The sequence below is a fragment of the Lynx rufus genome, unplaced genomic scaffold, assembly GCF_022079265.1.
Source record: "Lynx rufus isolate CCGP_SWC_20201006 ecotype Redwood Valley unplaced genomic scaffold, mLynRuf1.p SCAF_5, whole genome shotgun sequence".
Classification (NCBI taxonomy): domain Eukaryota; kingdom Metazoa; phylum Chordata; class Mammalia; order Carnivora; family Felidae; genus Lynx; species Lynx rufus.
The window spans coordinates 150024427-150043802 of NW_025814867.1; the positions used below are offsets into that span (position 1 = coordinate 150024427).

Sequence of the window (19376 nt, forward strand, 5' to 3'; positions counted from 1 at the left end):
TCGATTTTTTTTTTTATTTTCCACTTCGCTTCAAGATTTGAAAATTCTGAGGTGCCTGCCTGCATGGCATAGTCCCTTGAGTGTCTGACTCTTGATTTCAGCTCCGTTCATGATCCCGGGGTCGTGGGATCGAGCCCAGAGCCCCGTGTCGGGCTCCATACTGAGCATGGTGCCTACTTGGGATTCTCCCTCTCCCTCTGCTCCTCTCCCCCACATGCTCGCTCGCTCTCTCTCTCTCTCTCTCTCTCTCTCACTCAAAAAAAAAAAAATGATTTGAAAATTCTGGCCTTGACACCCATTCAGTGTAGCCAAGAGCAGGAGAGTGGACAGGCTGGTAGCCAGGCACTCCCGGAGGCGCTGGGCCTGCTCCTCGGGTGCAGACTCACTCCCAGACATTTCCTTTCCACAGTGAGCCCTTTTCTTGTTCTAGCTGTTATAGCTAATCGGAAAAAAATCCTATAAATGATTTAAGGTACAAAGTTTAAGCGTTTGTCTATAAACATAATTAACCGTGTTTTTAGAAGTGCGTACTGTTTCATTCTTCCCTAGAGAGCACAGTGGCGTAAATGGTGAAGTGTTTTAAATTTAATGTAATATTATGTAAGTTAACAGTGTAAGAGGAGAGGGTGGTGATCAAAGGTTGCAGTGGCATCCCTTTGAAAAAGCCACAAAGTGTAGACACACACACACACACACACACACACACACACACACACACACGTAGATGGATGGATAAGGTGCTATATATACAGGGGCAAACCCTTCATTCTAGTTCTCTGCTCTCGTTTTATTTCTTCATGCCTTTATTTTACCCCCACTCCAATGTCCTCATTCACGTTTGAAATTTAAATAGATCAGAAACTGTTTTTGCAAAAGGTTTTTGAACCTCAAAGGCCTAAATGAATGTACAAAGTGGGCTCAAAGCCAGCCTGCGCAAAGAGCTGGAGACACAGCGGCCTCTCTCTGGGCTTGCACCCATCTCCATCCCCCTGATGGGCCTTCTTCATTTTATTAGACACTTTTGCACGGGGGTTGTCTTGGGCTAGAGAATTTTGATTTTGGAAAACAGGAGGTGCAAGCTTTGGTTTGCTGGATTCGGCTGATTCTTGAATCCCTTGGCCCCGTGAGATGGTGTACAGTTACAAATCTCCATTTTTTGCAGAGTCCAGTAAAAGGTGAAAACAGTGAAGTAATTATAGACACAAAGGCGGTGATTCCGGGTGATGAAGAAGCTTCGTTTCCTCCCCTTAAATCTGAAGACAGCGGGATCGGGCTCAGCGCCTCGTCCCCGGAGCTGTCGGAGCACCTGCGGGTCCCCAGGGTGTCTCCCGACAAGGATGACGTTTGGAAGAAGGGTGGGAGCATGCAGAGGACGTTTCTGTGCATCCAGGAGCTGATTGCCACCTTTGCCCACAAGAACATCTTTGGGGTGCAGCCGACGGCGTCTGGAGAAGAAACCAAGTGCGAAGAGCCCACAGGCCACAGGGACGAGGGCGGGCCACCAGGCACGGCGGTCAGCGACACCGGCGGGAAGAACTCCTGGGATGCCAAGCCCATCAGCGTGCCCCAGTTTAAGCAGATGCTTTCTGACCTCTTCATGGCTCGAGGGTCTCCATTTAAGACAAAAAGTACGGAGTCACCGTCACCTGTGCCCCGGAGCCCTGGCCGGAAGAAGGAGGGTGACTGGGCCGTGGAGCAGAGGGTCGTGGACCTGGGGAGCTCACGGGAGGCCTGCCGGGAGGCCTTCGCTGCCGCATGCCATCTGCTGCTGGACTGCGCTACCTTCCCTGTGTACCTGTCCGCGGAAGAGACAGAGCGTCTTTGTGAAACGCTCTTCCGGCTCCCCGGTGAGCACCCTGCCCCACGGAGCCACCCCAAGGAGTCCCGACAGCTAGCTGATGTTTGCAGACAGGCTGAAACCGCGTCTGCTGGGAGGAGACTCTTCCCCACACTCGTCTCCTCCTTATTTTGTCATAAGCTGTGTGTGCATTTGCCTTGTGTCTTACTGATGGCAGATTGGTGAGGCTGGGGCTGTAGTTTTGACCTTTAGGTGTCCCGTGCAGCCCATTAAAGGATCTGGAACATAAAAGGTGCTTAATGATAATCAAGAAGTAGGCTGTTTCATGAGGCCTGTTGTTAAAGATTTGTGTTAGTTTGCTAAGGTTGCCGTGACAAAGTCCTCCCAACTGAGTGGCTTAAAAAAACAGAAAGGTACTGTCTCCGGCCCTGGAGGCAGAAGTCTGAGATCAGCCCGTTGGCAGAGCCGTTCTCCGTTTGAAGGCTCTGGGTAGGGGTGTGTTCCAGCCCTCCCCCTTAGCTTAGCCCTCCCCGGTAGTTCCTGGGACCGTGGCGTTGTAACTCCAGTCTGCATGGCATTCCTCCATGTGCGTGTATGTGTCCTGCATTCAGATTTCCTTCTTATAAGGACACCAGTTGTGGTGGATCAGGGACCCATTCTAATGTGACCTTGTTTTAACTAATTACATCTGCATCAACCCTGTTTCTAAATAAGGTCACATTCTGAGGTCCTAAAGGACCTTATGACTGCAACATAAGAATTTGGGAGAGTTGGGGGGTGAGGGGTACACAGTTCAGCCCATAACAGGCAGCTTCTTAGAAGCTCAGGCCGCCATAACAAAATCCCATAGATCAAGTGGCTTAAACCACAGAAATTTCTTTCTCAGAGTTCTGGAGGCTGGAAGTTGGAGATCAGGATGCTGGCATAGTCCGTTCCTGAGGAGGGCTCTCCCCTCGGTTATAAACAGCCACCTTTTTGCAGGATGCTAACATCCTGGGGACGCGGGTGGGGGTGGATCTCTCTAATGTGTCTTATAAGGGCACTAATCCCGTCATGAAGGCCCCACCTCTGAATACCAGCACCTTAGGGTTTGGGGCTTCAACATCTGAATTTGGGGCAGACACAATTCAGTCCTTAGCAGGCATTGAACACTTTAAGAAAAAGAGAGGAACATGGAAAACAAGAAAGAAGGGATCAAATTGAAGGGAACACAGGAACACAGGACAAAGCTGTCCCCTCTTGTACCCATTACGGTAAATTTCCTGTGCGGTCTGTCTCTCAAATCATTAGCTGCAAATGACACCGTACTTGGAGGCACTGCACTTGGAATTCAAGTCCACAGTATATTTTGGGCCTCTCTTAAAGCTAATGCCATGAGTCCCACTATCGAGAGAGCAGCCTTGAAAAAACATTTTGAACTCTACACCAAAAAATGTGGATATACTATATGTAAATTTAAAAGAAATTTTTAATGTCAGTTTTACTGGATGTAAACTTTTAAAATAAAAGACGCTTTGAATCATCCCAGAGCCCTGACACGTTTTCAAAATTCAGGTAATCTGACAAGCTTTTGAAGGCAGGCCCAGTCCCCTTTGTCCTCTGGCCCTGAGCAATGACTGATAGCACATCCCCACGAGAGATTATCGCACCTGCTGGCCGTGTGACTTCTGGACCTCAGGGTGTCTTAGGATCTGCGAATTGTGAACCATTTTCACGCGATTTTCTTTATCTCCATCCTCTCTGACTGGCTTCCTCCCAGGAGGCGGCGACTGCACTTTCCCGTCGTGGCTGAGATCCCTCATGACCGTTTGCTGCTGTGTGTCTGACTGCTTCCTCCAGAACGTAGCCATCTCCACTCTGCTGGAGGTCATCAACCACTCCCAGTCCCTCGCCCTGGTCATCGAAGACAAGATGAAACGCTATAAAAGCTCTGGACACAACCCGTTTTTCGGCAAGCTGCAGATGGTGACCGTCCCTCCCGTTGCTCCAGGAATATTGAAAGTCATTGCAGAGAAAACAGATTTCTATCAGGTACGTCCCACTGGGAGGAGGGGGGTGACGCCCTCTTCCCAGCCAGCTATCTAAAGTTTCCCCAAGGTCCCAGTCACTGTGATAAGAGGGATGTGGCAGCTCTGGTGACAGCTGGAGAGGGTTGCTCGAACCCTGTGCCTGCCTTGCCTGTCCCTCTGTCCCAGGCTCCTGGTACAGTTTCTGGCTCTGTGGCAAGAGGGCAGTAAAGTATTTGTGTTCAGTTTTGGGCTGACTGGACTTCGTACATAAGGACTGTTAGATTCTCTAAACATACGGAAGAAGAGACTGGGCCCTAATTTATAGGGTTAAAGGCTCCGAAGCTATTTAGCCTCAAGGAAAACTTAGTTACTTGTCAAATTTAGGAAAGCTCGCTGAAGATGGTGAGCAGCTGTTGTTCCTCTTTCTGGGGACAGTGTAAAATAGTTTAAAGCTACATATGATAGGGCTCTTTTAACTGCAAGAAGTTAGAAACAGTTCCAGCTTGGGCCCCGGGTGGCTCAGCTCATGATCTCACAGTTCGTGAGTTCGAGCCCCGTGTCAGGCTCTGTGCTGCCGGCTCAGAACCTGGAGCCTGTTTCAGATTCTGTGTCTCCCTGTCTTTTCTCTCTGCCCCTCTCCCACTCGAGCACATGCTCACGCGCGCTCTCTTTCTCAAAAATTAAAAAATGTTAAAAAAACAGTTCCAACTAGGTCATGAGGAAAAGTGAAATTTATTATAAAGGTGGTGCCCGTGGATGCCAAAGGGCAAGCGTAGACTGCAGCTGGGTCTCCTGGGCTCTCCGCTGGGCGGCTGTTAGATCCTGAGGCTGCTCCTTCTCCACGTCGCTCGGCCGTTCAGGGGTCACCTAACTAACTCGGTTGCCACTTGACCTTTGGTCTGCCATGTGACCCTCAAGTTCCTGTAGCTAATGATGTTTGTATGTCTTTCCCACAGTTGTGAACTGGTCAGTGTTACTAAACAGTCTGTCAGTGAGGCACCTGTGGGTCAGGGCCCTGCTTCTCCGGCCCGCCCAGCAGCGATGGGGGCCCAGGGGTGCAGAAAGGGATGTGCCTGCTCACCAGGACCTTTTCCCTGCAGTGATGGGGCAGCAGACACCCTGAAAAGTTTTGACACTGAGGAAGAGAGCTTTCTGATATTTTATGGGTGAATGAGATATTGAAACCGTCCAGTCCCTTTAGGTCCTAACAGCCTGTGCTCTGAAAGGCCTTTGAGATAGGCCACCCTTCTCCTGTTTGGGATGAGCGCTTCTCAAGCAAGTCACGTAACTGAGGCCACCTCTCGGCTTTATTGCTTTTTGGTGTTGTTAGTGACAGCTTTATTTAGATAGAATTCACATACCACATAAATCACCCATGTGAAATGTGCAGTTCAGCAGTTTTTACCATATTCACAGAATTGTACCATTTTACCTATTTTCTCTTTTTTTAATTTCTCTTTTGCAATTTTCTTTTTGAGCAAATGAATGCTTTCCAGTTCAGTATTTTAATCGCTTTAATGATTTTCCTCAGTATATTTTTGGAGCTGTTAGTGGTCGGTCTAGGGCATAGCAGGTACATCCTAACTTGCCAGAATCGACTCACTTCCCAACTAAATTCCAGTGAAACCCAGAGGCCTCCTGCAGCATGGGCTTCTCCTCTTCCCCTTCTTGTGCTGTTGGTGCGCACGTGACATCCATGCACGTCACGAACCCAGCGATGTGGTGTTATAGTCGTTACGTAATTTTATGTCCTTATCAGGAAGCTGGGAGAAGAAAGGAAAACACACAGCGAGACAGAGTGTGTTACTTAACCTCCTTTTTTTTTTTTTTTTACCATTTCTGGCTCTTGTGGATTTCAGTCCGTACCTGGGCCATTTCCTTCCTCCTCTGCACCTGCACTGCCACCCCCTCCCCCGTGCCACTGATGCTGTGTCCCGCCAGTGCACTTGAGCAGTACCTGTGTGCCTGTTGTTCACACAAACTTTTGAAGAGAATCAGTGGAAAGAAAAAAGGAGATACACACTTAGGTTGTCTTTGTAGAACCATGTAATTACCTTTACTGGTGCTTTTTGCCTTTTCTATGGATTTGATTCACTGGGGTCGATTGCTTTCACCTTGAAGAACTTCCTTACATGTTTCTTATAAGACAGGTCTGCTGGCAACAAATTTGCTCAGTTTTTGTTTATCTGGGAATGTCTTCATTTCACCTTCTATTATAAAAGATAGTTTTACTAGATAGCATGCTCTTCATTGGGCTTTTTTTTTTCCTTTCAACACTTTGAATATAAGAACAAATCTACTTTAATCAGCCCTGGGTATGCCTGAATATGCAATATTTAAGGAAAGCAGCACTTTTTATTTTTATTTTATTTATTTTTTAACATTTTTATTTATCTTTGAGAGAGACAGAGTGCGAGTGGGGGAGGGGCAGAGAGAGAGAGAGAGAGGGAGACACAGAATTGGAAGCAGGCTCCAGCCTCTGGGCTGTCAGCACAGAGTGCAACGTGGAGCTCGAACTCCCCAACCACAAGATCGCGACTTGAGCCGAAACCAAGAGTCGGGTGCTTCACCGACTGAGCCACCCAGGGTGGCCCCAGGAAAGCAGCACTTTTTAAATAATCTGTAACAAATGCTCATGTGAATGTTCAAATGAACTTACCATTTGAATTCACCATTGGATACGTGATCCCACTGTCTTGTCTCCAGCCTTTCCTATAAAAAGGCAACTCTTAATCTTACTGGGTTTCCCTTATAAATGATGAGTGAGTTTTCTCTTGGTGCTTTCAAGATTTTCCCTCCTTTGTCCATTAGCATCTCATTGTGATGTGTCCAATGTGAATGGCTTGGAGTTTATCCTACTTGGAATTCTTTAAGCTTCTTGGATGTGTACATTAATGTTTTTTCATCAAATGTGGGAAGTTTTTTTTAGCCATTATTTCTGCACATATTTTTCCTGCTGCTTTCTCTTCTCCTCACCTTGCACTCCATTTGTGGGAATCTGCTGCATTTGATGGCGTCCCACATTTCTCTAAGGCCCTGATCATTCTTCTTCATTCTTTCTTCTCTCTGTTCTTCAGATTTCATAATTTCTGTTGACCGGTTTTCTTCACTGATTCTTCCTCGTCTTTGATATGAACTGCTGAGCCTCCTCAGGGGTGAAAGTTTCATTTCAGTTATTGTACTTTCAATTCTAGATTTCCATTGGGTTTTTTTTTTCTTTTTATGCTTTCTACTTGTTGATATTATCTACTTGATGAGAAGTTATTGTACCTTTCTTTACTTCCCCCCCCCCTGCCCCGAGAGAGGGCACGAGTAAAGGGCAGAGAGAGAGAGAGGGAGAGCAAGCGAGCGGGGGCACACTCGAGGCAGGGCTCAAGCTCACAGACGGTGAGATCATGACCAGAGCCAAAGTCAGATGCTTAACATCTGAGCCACCCTGGTGCCCTTCCTTTACTTTTTAAAACATGGTTTCCTTTAGTTTTTTGAACACATTTATAGTGGCTACTTTGATGTCTTTGTTGAATAAATCTGACACCTGGGTCGCCCTCACAGACACCTTCTGTTGCCTGCTTTTTTTCCCTTGTGTATGTATTGTATTCTTTTGTTCCTTTGCATGTCCTATAGTTTTTCTTGAAGACTGGGCATTTTAGATAATGTATCATAGCAACTTTTCTGACCCCTCTCCCCAAGTCTTTTTGTTGTCTTCATTTCTTGTTTATTGCTTAGTGACTTGCCTAGACCGTTTTAGTGAAGTCTGTTTCCCCGGAGGTGTGAGCCCTGTGGCGCTACTCCCTGGAGGAATGTGCAGGCCCCTGAGATGACGGTGGTCTTAGCTGGGTTCTCATTGACTATATCTCTCCCTGGTCTCTCTGAAGCTGTGTCTTTTGGTATCACACCCAGTTGTTAAGCTCCACTAACTGCTGACCGATTGCTCTCTTGTTTCCAGCGGGGCCCAAAGGCGTAAATTACTCCACAGCCTGATAATTTTTTGACACTAGTCTTTGAGGGGTTTTGTGTTTTGTTGTTTTTGCTTTGCCAGGAGAGTTCTTCCTAGCTCCCTCTTTTCCTGGTTATTTCTTTTTTTTTTTTAATTTTTTTTTTCAACGTTTTTTATTTATTTTGGGACAGAGAGAGACAGAGCATGAACGGGGGAGGGGCAGAGAGAGAGGGAGACACAGAATCGGAAACAGGCTCCAGGCTCCGAGCCATCAGCCCAGAGCCTGACGCGGGGCTCGAACTCATGGACCGCGAGATCGTGACCTGGCTGAAGTCGGACGCTTAACCGACTGCGCCACATTTCCTGGTTATTTCTGATAAGCAGCTGGCCTGTGGTTTAATTTGTTGCTGTGCTGGAGCTTCCAGCCTCCTCTTAATTACTTACTACAAAAATTCCATTGTTTTTAAGAGTACCCTAGGCTTGAACTTCCTCACCCTCTTCCAAGTAAACTCTTTTCCCTTGATGGAGCTCTCTGTTTTGTGGCCTGCCTCTCCCCCTGGGCGAAGTCTCCATGTCCCATTGCTCAGGAAGAGCTGGGACCCAAATAGTGACCTGCTTCTTTTGGAGTGAAAGCTCCACAGGTTACTTGCAGGGGGGGAAACCTCCAGTCTTGTGAGCTGGCTTCTCCCAGCATATAACCTCCCCCCTGTAAGGAAAGTAGGGTAAGAATGACCAGAACCCCAGCACTGTTGGCCTGCAGCCCAGTTATAGCCTCCACCCGAGAGGAGGGATGAGGAGTGAAATGCCGCTGCCTTCCCTTTCGCAGAGCCTTGGACTAGGAGCTGGTGGGGAGGGGACTCTACCTGGAGTGGGTAGTCACCCTGTTCCTCGAGCCTCACTGAGCCAAGGGGGTGGGCAGGGTTGTAGTTCAACTGCCACAGACTTGTTGCTTTAATTGTAATTTAGTAGATATTCTTGAATAAATGTTTCTTTATTTCCTGAATGCCCTTAGGATAATTTCCAAAGACCCTAAATTATGTTTTATTTTTTTATAACTTTCTGTAATTTTTTAAAATGTTGTAATTTATATTTTTATAATTTTATAATTTTTTTGTAATTTTTTTATTTTTATTTTTCTCTGATAGTCCACAGAGCTCCTCACACAGCCGTACTAACTTGCATACTCAGATCCCGTTTACAGTATTAGGTCCTGGTGGAGCTTTATTTAATTGCTATTTGGCTTGGGCCCCTTGTCCCCCTCCCCTTCCTGCCAAAATTGAGCCCGTGTGGATCTTGCAACTGGAAACAGTGTCACCGTAATACAGCAGCAGTGATTGGGCAAGTCCTTCTTCCTCAGTCCTGCATATATCTGAGAAGCTTGGCATCATTGTATTATAGGCACAGAGAGGAAAACAGAGGAAAGAACTTAGCCCATGAATCTTTGACCGCATTAATTACTCTTGCGATGATACACGCTTAGTGATGTTTTTGAAAAGGACGCTTTTTCGAGTTCTGTCTGAAGTCTTGAATTTTGTTTTGAATCGATTTAGTACATATCTCCGTACTTACCACTCATCATGCACTGTAGCATCCTTTATTAAAGTATACAACTCTCAAGGGCTGGGGCGGCAGGGGCCGGTGCCTGACCATGTCCAGATGCTGGACAGGAGCCAGTAAAGCAGCCCGCACCAACATCCAGGCCGCCCCCCAGTTCTCGGGCTCTAGGAAGAGGGCTGCTTCCAGATCTTCTAGACTTTTCTCATTCCCACGGAACAGTCCACGTACCAGTGTTCCTGTTGCCCACGACGTACAGAATAAGGTCTGCAATCCCATGAATCCCCTGACCTTTCCGATCAGGTGGTAAAGGCAGAATTCAGTTCACTAATGAAGTGTCCAGAACATAGGGATCAAGAAGTCCAACGTAGATGAAGGAGCAGGTGTGTGTTTTGGGATCGACATCCGCTCTCCAACCCTTCAATTCCAGGAGGAGTCTCTTACCTGTAAGTTTGCCCATGGGGACTACAAGTAAAGGGACTACTCTGCTTAGTCAAAAGTTTTGTATCAGAGGTTTAATTGCAGTTTGATAATTGGAAACCACATTCCTTTAGATTAAAAAAAATAATGGACATCAATGGTTAGGGGCTCGAGGCAGTCGGTGGTTAATCTGATCTATGCAGAGAAGATAGTTTTGTCGAATAGAAGTAAAGGGGCCAAAAAAGGAGTCATTTGGTCTAAGATGTACTTATAAAGTATTACAGTCTATAAGGCATAGTCTTTTTTTTGTTTTTTGGTTTTTGGTTTTTGTTTTGTTTTTTTAATTTACATCCAAGTTAGCATATGGTGCAACTATGATTTCAGGAGTAGCTTCCTTAATGCCCCTTACCCATTTAGCCCATCCTCCCCCCACAACTTCTCAGGTAACCCTCTGTTAAAACATAAGAGACCCTTAAATATGGGGAGGCATAGTCTTTTAACATGACCTGGAAGAATGCCTTCAGAGATTCCTTCCAGAAAATGGGATTGACCCTCCCTTTGAGTCTCACCCAGTGGGGCAGGCACCCCCAACCCTCACTGGGGCTCCCTGGAATTTAGGGAAGGGCTGCAGCCAGGTACAGACCCTGCATGTTTAAAGAGCTAAGATCAGGGCTGAGGAGACAGAAGACTTGATTTGGGTGTGATTTGTGTCCTGAAAGTGAGCTGGGCATCTGCCACGGCACTGTGCGTGGAAATGGGAACAGGCAGGTTTATGGAGTTAACACCTCGAAAGACACGAGTCTTCATCGCTGCCGTGTGGTGACCAGTTTGAACCAGCCACAGGTGGTAGGGAAGGTGCTGCAAGTGTCACCTCGAGACTGGTGACCACTGCAAATCTACCACACTGCCAGCACATAGTAAGACTGGGTCAAGTGTGCTGGTCGGACGGATACGTCAGCCAATAGGTTCTTGCTTCCAATTGATATCTCTTGGAAAGTAACGTCAAGGTTTGGGCAAGAGCTGCAGTGTTCTTAGCTGGTCAGAAACCTCCAAGTTTCAAGGGGTGCCTGGCTGGCCCAGTTGATTGAGTCTGCAACTCCTGATGCCAGGGCCATGAGTTCAAGCCCCACAAGGCATAGAGCTTACTTAAAAAATGAAAAGAGTGGGGTGCCAGGATGGCTCAGTCAGTTAAGCATCCCACTTTGCCTCAGGTCATGATCTCACAGTTCATGGGTTCGAGCCCCGCATCAGGCTCTGTGCTGACAGCTCAGAGCCTGGAGCCTGCTTCAGATTCTGTGTCTCCCTCTCTCTCCCACACTCATGCACTCGCTCACTCTCTCTCTCTCTCTCTCTCTCTCTCTTTCAAAAATAAAAATGTTAAAAAACACATTTTTAAAAATTAAATGAAAAGCGTTGTTTTGGGGCGCCTGGCTGGCTTAGTCAGTAGAGCCTGCGACTCCTGATCTCAGGGTCATGAGTTTGAGCCCCTCATTGGATGTAGAGAAACCTCCAAGTTTAACCTATCACATTACCTGCTGGGGTTTTAGTTTGGTTTGGAGTTTGGTTTGCTTTGTTTTGTTTGTTGATGCTACTTCTCTGTATATTAAGGATTCTCACGTAGCAAGTGTAGATAGAAGCCAGTTCCTTGGGGCTGGGACTGGACTGGCACAAGGAAGAAATGCGGGTGCTGGCTGTGTTCTCATGGTCTCCCTTCTGTCACAGAGGGTGGCTCGTGTGCTTTGGAATCAGCTGAACAAGGAGACCCGGGAGCATCACGTCACCTGTGTAGAGTTGTTCTACCGGCTGCACTGCCTGGCCCCGACGGCCAACATCTGTGAGGACATCATCTGCCACGCCCTCCTGGACCCTGACAAGGTCAGTCTTAGCAGCCTATCTTCTCTGTCCTATGATCCCAACTGCCAGGCCACCCATCACTGCCTGTGCCCGGGACAGACTTACACACATACAGTCATGCCGGGGCTCAGCGGGCATCCTGATCAATCAACAGGTGTTATAGAATCTTGGGGTTGGGAGGCCTTCAGAAGCTCTAGCCATCCTTTTCAGAGTCCTGAGAACATGGGTTGTGTCCATATTAAGGCTCACCAGGGGAGTCTACCCCAACTCCTGTGATGTTTGCAGGAACCGTGAGCTCTCGCAGGTAAAGTAGGCAGTCATAGAGAATGCATCGCCCTTTTAGGCCCTGGCCGTCCTTTGCAGTCAAGTTGTATCCTGGTTCTCTAAGCCACTTGGGCCTGACACCTTCAAGAGGTGTGAGAACGCCACGCTCTCTTGTGATCTTCGATCACAGGCCCAGGTGTGCCCCTGGATGTAGGCTAACGTGGCATCTGACCATGCGCGTTATTGTGGTAAAGTGAGCAAGGAAGAGAGGAGGACGTAGGTCTTCCTCCCTCAGGCCGGTCGGAGCCCAGCGCCTCTGCCGCCCTGCTGAGCTCCTGTTTGTTACGCGGTGGGGTTTGCTGACTGTGGACAACATGCTGTTAGGAAACTAGTGCCTCACTCCCGTTTGTTTCCTCATCAAGGGGACAAGACTAGAAGCTCTGTTTAGGTTCTCCGTCATCTGGCACCTGACGAGAGAGACCCCAGGCAGTCGCGTGACATCTCACAACCGCTCCTTAGACAGGTAAGGTGGTCCTTGTGGGCAGTTACCCTGAACGCACAGGACGCTCTGCCGAGGTTCCTGGTCAGTGCGTCCGGCTGGGGATGGGAGCGTGTGAAGTGGAAAATGTGACCCCATGTTCTGGATGTACAGCAAACGGTTCCCACGATCCCCCAAGTGAATTCTGGCCAGACACATGTGAATACGTGGTAGGAATGTTCTCAGTTTGATCCTGGGGGCAGGAAGCCCAGCATGTATCAGAATCACTGGAGGAGAACATGCCTCATGAGGGGACCTCTGTAGGGGACGGTGGTCTGGGTCTGGAACGGGCCGGTTGGCTACGCTGGGTACATACATTCGCAGTGTCCACCATGTTCATGAGATGTGAACTTCACTGCACTACAATCTAGTGCACTTTTTTTTTTAAATCCCCTTCCTTGGGGCGCCTGGGTGGCTCAGCCGGTTAAGTGTCTGCTCAGGTCACGATCTCACGCTTCATGAGTTCAAGCCCCGTGTCCAGCTTTGCGCTGACCGTGCAGAGCCTGCTTGGGATTCTCTCTCCCTCTCTCTCTGCCCCTGCCCTGCTTGTGCTCGCTCTCGCGTGCTCTCTCTCTCTCTCTCTCTCTCTCTCTCTCTTTCTCTCCCCCTCTCTCAGAGTGAATAAATAAACTTAAAAAAAATTTTTTTAAAGCCCCTTCCTTGTTTCCAAACCTGGGTGTGGTACCAGGTGCCCAGCTTTAGAGAGATGCCAGCTGATTCTGATGCTGGCGGCTTAGCCCCACAGTCAATTGAACCAACGTGAGGTGAAGCCCGAGTGAGGCCCGGGGACTTGGAAAGCTCCCCCGGCGATGCTAGTGTGAAACCAAGGTGGAAATCCCCTGGCCTTTGTCTGCGTGGGTCTTTAAACCCGGTTTGCATGGAGCCTCCTGGGGGCGTCCTGGTGCACGGGGTCACCGAACGCTGACTCAGTGGTGCCCTTCCCACCCACAGGTCCCTGTTCGTCGTGCTGGACAGTCTGGCCTGCACGGACGGTGCCATCAGTGCGGCAGCACAGGGCTGGCTGGTGCGGGCGCTCTCCCTCGGTGATGTGGCACGCATCCTGGAGCCCATGCTCCTGCTCCTGCTGCAGCCCAAGACCCAGAGGACCTCCATCCACTGCCTCAAGCGGGAGAACTCAGCAGGTGAGCCCGCCAGGGAGGGCAACCCCGGGGTCCCTGGGCCTGGGAGGGAGGGAGGGGCAGCCCCGACCCCAGTTGCCCGTGGTGACAGTCAAGTTCCTTTGCCCCACTCAGTGGTTTTGTCAGGTTCAAATGGTGTGAGAGTACTTTGTAAAGTTGTGAAGACTTTTGAAGGTTAAGGAGCAGATGAACCAGCACTTAGAAATGCTACGGAGTGTGCTTGTCGTTTTCACTGAAAAATCGGATTTTTTTTTTTAATAAAAAAGGAAATGTTTAGTAACCCATGCTCCAATAAGAAATAGCTGAGGGGGCGCCTGGGTGGCTCAGTCGGTTAAGCGTCCCACTTTGGCTCAGGTCACGATCTCACGGTTCGGGAGTTTGAGCCCCGCGTCGGGCTCTGTGCTGACAGCTCGGAGCCTGGAGCCTGCTTCGGATTCTGTGTCTCCCTCTCTCTCTGCCCCTCCGCCCCTCCCCCCCCCCAAAAAAACATTAAAAAAATAGCTGATTTTTTTTTATTCTTTTGCTAATGAAAAATTCAAGTGCACCTAAGATAGGAGGAAAGAATAACAGACCATCCACACCAGTCTTCCCAAGCCGATGCCTTCACTTAGAAGTCATAGTTTGGTGTCCAGCAGGAAGTTAAGTTTGCGGAGGCTAGGCTGGCACTTCTCTCCAGATCCCTGCTCAGAGCTAGGGATAGTTTAGGTGGCCTCCAGCTAGGAATGGCCGAGAAGTTGAAATTTGCATGTAATCTGGTCAATTGTATCTATGAAAAATGACTTGTGAGCCTTCAAACACATGGTAAGAAACCACAGAAACCACAGTGGTTTCTGTTTATCCATTTTTCTGTCTGCTCTCTAAGGTTCTTTCCAGCTATAAATTCTGTGAACATACAATCAGAAATGCAGAAGAAATAAGCCTTTGAGTTCCAAAAAACTTCCAGAGGCATCTTTAGCACAAGTAACAGTAAATAGGAAGAAGAAAAGAAAGGCTAAAATAAACCTGATGAGTGCGTTCCATTTGGGTGATTAGCTCCTGGCACAGTTTATGAACTAACATGACTTCCCACAATAGGTGTGTTTTATGACTTCCTGCAGTTTTCTAAGCAGTGGGTTAACAGGCTTTGAGTTAACTTGTTTACGGGCTTTGAGTTAGCTCACTGGGCTGTAAATACTGTTTGCACCAGTCTTGTCTTACAGAGAAAAGCAGCCTAACACCTGCATAAGCAGCAATTTTGGAGATGCTGCCTAAAACCGTAATCTCCCGTTTTCCTCTAGGAAAGAAAGCTGGCTGCCTCCTCAAAGACAAGGCCTTTTATTATTCCATATTATGAGAAAGTAAAGTCCAAAGAAATGTAAACTAAAGCACCTTCTCGAAAGTTTGGCTATCATTTATGGCAGCTAAATTTTTTAGTGTTCCTTTGTGTTACGAAGGAAGCTCTATAAGGGAAGCGAAGCAGAAATAAGATAAAAATAGAGACAAACCATAAGAGACACTCTTTTTTTAAAAATTTTTTTTTTAATGTTTATTATTGAGAGAGACAGAGACAGAGTGTGACCAGGGGAGGGGCAGAGAGAGGGAGACACAGAATCCGGAACAGGCTCCAGGCTCTGAGCTATTAGCCCAGAGCCCAATGTGGGGCTCAAACTCACAAGCCATGAGATCATGACCTGAGCCGAAGTCGGATGCTTAACCGACTGAGCCACCCAGGCGCCCCAGGAGACTCATAAATACAGAGAACAAACTGAAGGTTGCTGGTGGGGTGTTGGGTGGAGGGAAGGGCTACAGGGGTGATGGGCATTAGGGAGGGCACTTGTTGGGATGAACACCGGCTGTTGTGTGTAAGTGGTGAATCACTAAAATCAATTCCTGAAATCATTATTACACTATATGTTAACTAACTTGGAGTGAAATTTAAAAAAAAAAAATGAAAAAGGAAGTTTTAATGACACGTGTGCTGGTTTTAAAAGTCACACAGCACTTCCTGCTGCTTCCTGTAGCCCATGTTCCCTGCACCCTTCCCAATAAGAGAAAATGTTTTTTCCCTGCCTTGCCCTTCCCCTGGAAGGAACTAGAAGTGTAGTGCCTTACTCACACTATCTGTGTAATAGTGTAGAAATCTATACTGGAGATATTACTATGAGCATCAGGCAGCTCGTCTATTTCTGTCTTATTCTTCCTCCTTCCCTAATCTTATTTAATGTTCATGGAATAGATTTGCTGAGAGCTGTGTATTAAGATGGTTTGGTGATACATACCAAAGTCTTCTTTCTGGTTGTTGTTCCTGTTTACAGAGACCTGAAATATAATATAATATAATATAATATAATATAATATAATATAATATAATATAATATAATATAATATAATATAATATGTATAATTGTATTTAATATGTAATCATGTATTTTATTTTTTATAAAACATATGTTATTTTTTTATCTTATTTCTTTGTTTTGAGAGAGAGTGTGCATATGCGCAAATAGGGGAGGGGTACAGAGAAAGGGACACAGAGAATCCCAAGCAGACTCTGCACTGTCAGCACAGAGCCTGACACAGGGCTCCATCTCATGAACCATGAGATCATGACCTGAGCCGAAATCAAGAGTCGTACGCTTGATGGACTGACCCACCCAGGTGCCCTAAGACCTAAATATTTTAAAGTATTGCATATTTTCTGATTATAGAAGTACTAACATGCTTATTTTAAAAATTGAACGGGGCACCTGGGTGGCTCAGTCGGTTAAGTGTTGACTTTGGCTCAGGTCATGATCTTGTGGTCCATGAGTTCGAGCTCCACGTCGGGCTCTGTGCTGACAACTCAGAGCCTGGAGCCTGTTTCAGATGCTGTGTCTCCCTCTCTCTCTTACCCTCCCCTGTTTGTGCTCTGTCTCTCTCTGTCTCAAAAATAAATAAACGTTAAAGAAAAAAACTGAAGTAAAAACATACATCAAAGTCCCTTGAAATGCGATTAGAGCTAGGTACGGATAATAGTTTGATAGTCTTCTAGATTTTTTTCATAGCTGTGTATTTCAGATGCTCTCATGTAAATGAGCTCATTCACCACAGCCTGATTCTGCAGCTTGATTTTTCTTCCCCCACCCCTTTTTTTTTTAATTTATTTATTTATTTTGAGTGAGAGACAGGGCAAGTGGGGGAGGAGCAGAGAGGGAGAGAGAGCGAGAGAGGGCGAGAGGGAGGGCACGAATCCCAAGCAGGTTGCACGCTGCCAAGAAGCCACAAGTTTATAACCTGAGCCACAACCAAGAGTCGAATGGTCGCTTAACTAACTGAGCCATCCAGGCGCCCCTTGATTTTCCTTTTTTCGTGTAATATATCCCACACACTGCCCCGTATCAGGACACATATCTTTTAAAAACCCGAGTAGCACTTCATTGCATGCGTGAGCTGAGGTTTTTTTCCAGTCTACATGTTTTATTCACTTCCCGGTTTATCCTCACACATGACTGTCCAATGAATACCCTTACAGCTTTGAAAACTTCCTGCTTTCGTTTCTGTGGGATGCGTTTCTTGAAAGGAAACTGCCGAACAAAATAATACACATTTTTAAAAATCACCCTCCCCGTTAAAGTTGTTTTACTTATCTGCCTGTTGTCCATAATACAGCGTGGACTCTAGTTGTTATAGTTTTTTGGGGGAGTTTTATTAACATTGATCTTTCTGTCTGGCTTTTTAAGATAAAGATCGTTCTAGAACTGACTTATCGTGGCTGACCCTCCTGTTCTGAAGTCATTTGTCGTTTTGTAATTTCCAGAAGACTTGCACCGTTGGTTTCACCGGCAGAAGACGCCCTTCAAAGAGGCGGGTGGAGCGCCCGAGCTCCAGGAAGGCAGCTCGGAGGAAGGTGCGTCTCTGAGCCAGTTCACCACCGTCGACCGTGAGGCCATCTGGGCCGAGGTGGAGAAGGAACCAGAGAAGTGCCCCCCAGGAAGCGAGCCGAGTGAGGACGACCTGCCCTACTACATGGACCTTCCCGACGGGCCCGCCTGCAGCGCCGTGGACAGCAGCGAGCACACGGAGTCTGCGGACACGAGCTCTGCCCACACGGACAGTGAGAACACGTCCTCCTTTTCTTCTCCTTCCCACGACCCGCAGGAGCTGAGCAACGAGGAGAACTGCTGCGCGCCCTTCCCCACGGCTGGCAGGGCCTACCCCGAGCGCTCGGCCTTGCTGGCGGCCTTCCAGGCCGAAAGCTTCAAGCCCACTGCCAAGTTGAGCCTGGCGCGCGTGGACTCAGACAGGACCCGGGCGTCCGAGTCGTTGTCCAGCGACGAGGAGGCCGACCTGGAGCTCCAGGCCCTCAGTGCGTCCCGGCTGCTGAAGCAGCAGCGGGAAAGGCAGGAGACCATCGAGGCCTTGTTCAAGCACATTCTGCTCTACCTGCAGCCCTACGACTCCCGGAGGGTCCTGTACGCCTTCTCCGTGTTAGAGGCCGTGCTCAAGACCAACCCCAAGGAGTTCATCGAGGCGGTGTCCAGGACCAGCATGGACACCAGCGCCACCGCGCACCTCAACCTCATCTCCAACCTGCTCGCTCGCCACCAGGAGGCCCTCATCGGCCAGAGTTTCTACGGGAAGCTCCAGACCCAGTCTCCCAGCGTGTGTCCCCACTCGCTGCTGATCGAGCTCCTCACCTACCTGTGCCTGAGTTTCCTGCGCAGCTATTACCCTTGTTACCTGAAGGTCTCCCACCGAGACATACTCGGCAACCGGGACGTGCAGGTCAAGAGCGTGGAGGTTTTGATTCGAATAATGACCCAGCTGGTCTCCGTGGCCAAGTCCGCCGAGGGGAAGAATGTGGAGTTCATTCACAGCTTGCTGCAGAGGTGCAAAGTTCAGGAGTTTGTCCTGCTTTCGCTGTCGGCGTCCATGTACACCAGCCAGAAGCGCTACGGCCTGGCCACCGCCGAGCGAGGCCGGGCCCTGCAGGAGGAGAGCCTCTTCGAGGAGAGTCTCATCAACCTGGGCCAGGATCAGATCTGGAGCGAGCACCCGCTGCAGATCGAGTTGCTGAAGCTCCTGCAGGTGCTGATCGTCTTGGAACATCACCTGGGCCAGGTCCAAGAGGAGGCTGAAAATCAGCCAGAACTGTCCCGGGAGTGGCGGAAAGCCCTGAACTTCCAGCAGGCCATCAGCGCCCTGCAGTACGTGCAGCCCCACCCGCTCACCTCCCAGGGGCTGCTGGTGTCCGCCGTGGTGCGAGGGCTGCAGCCGGCCTATGGCTACGGCATGCACCCGGCCTGGGTGAGCTTGGTCACGCACTCCTTGCCATACTTCGGAAAGTCCCTGGGCTGGACGGTGACACCTTTCATTGTCCAGATTTGCAAAAATTTGGACGAGCTAGTCAAGCAGTATGAAAGTGAATCTGTGAAGCTCTCTATCAGGTACGGCCAACTCTTTGATACGCTATTCTTGCCTTAGTGACAGTTTTTTGCGAGGAATGACTAATTTGCCGTAGAAGCCACTTGGAGAATCATTTCAGCCTGATCAGCCGCCTGTCTAGCGTCGTCAGGAGGGGTATCTAGGAACGAAATGCTCCCATCCTTTACTTTTTATTCTACACAGATACCCAGCCCAGCTGAGTATTGCCGTCACCCTCCGTTGTTTTTGCAAAACAAAACTAAAAACATGCATCACCTTCACAGAAATTCTAAAACATCTGAAAACATTTTTCTAGAATGACCATATGAACTTTACGTAAAATTGCACAAAGGATGCCCATCGTTATTATAACCATTTCAGTATGAGGGCCCCGGTTTATTTAAGATACCGCTGTCTCTCTGGTTTCTGTGTTTCTAGGTAGGATTAAATACTTTACAGCCTCGTTTTTAAAAATTCTCAA

General features: G+C 48.2%; 1 protein-coding gene across 4 annotated transcripts in view; it reads left to right on the forward strand.

The window, feature by feature from the left end:
- Positions 1 to 19376, forward strand: part of DOP1B (DOP1 leucine zipper like protein B) — a 105106-nt gene that overhangs the window by 53732 nt on the left and 31998 nt on the right. For all 4 annotated transcript variants that reach the window (XR_006965604.1, XM_047098739.1, XM_047098737.1 and 1 more), the window contains exons 14-19: positions 1163 to 1847; positions 3558 to 3829; positions 11441 to 11593; positions 12259 to 12359; positions 13326 to 13516; positions 17289 to 18918. Coding sequence is in view for 3 of the 4 variants with exons in the window: in XM_047098739.1 (XP_046954695.1) it covers positions 1163 to 1847; positions 3558 to 3829; positions 11441 to 11593; positions 12259 to 12359; positions 13326 to 13516; positions 17289 to 18918 (3032 nt within the window). In the remaining variant the exon portion in view is untranslated. The remainder of the gene's footprint in view (positions 1 to 1162; positions 1848 to 3557; positions 3830 to 11440; positions 11594 to 12258; positions 12360 to 13325; positions 13517 to 17288; positions 18919 to 19376) is intronic.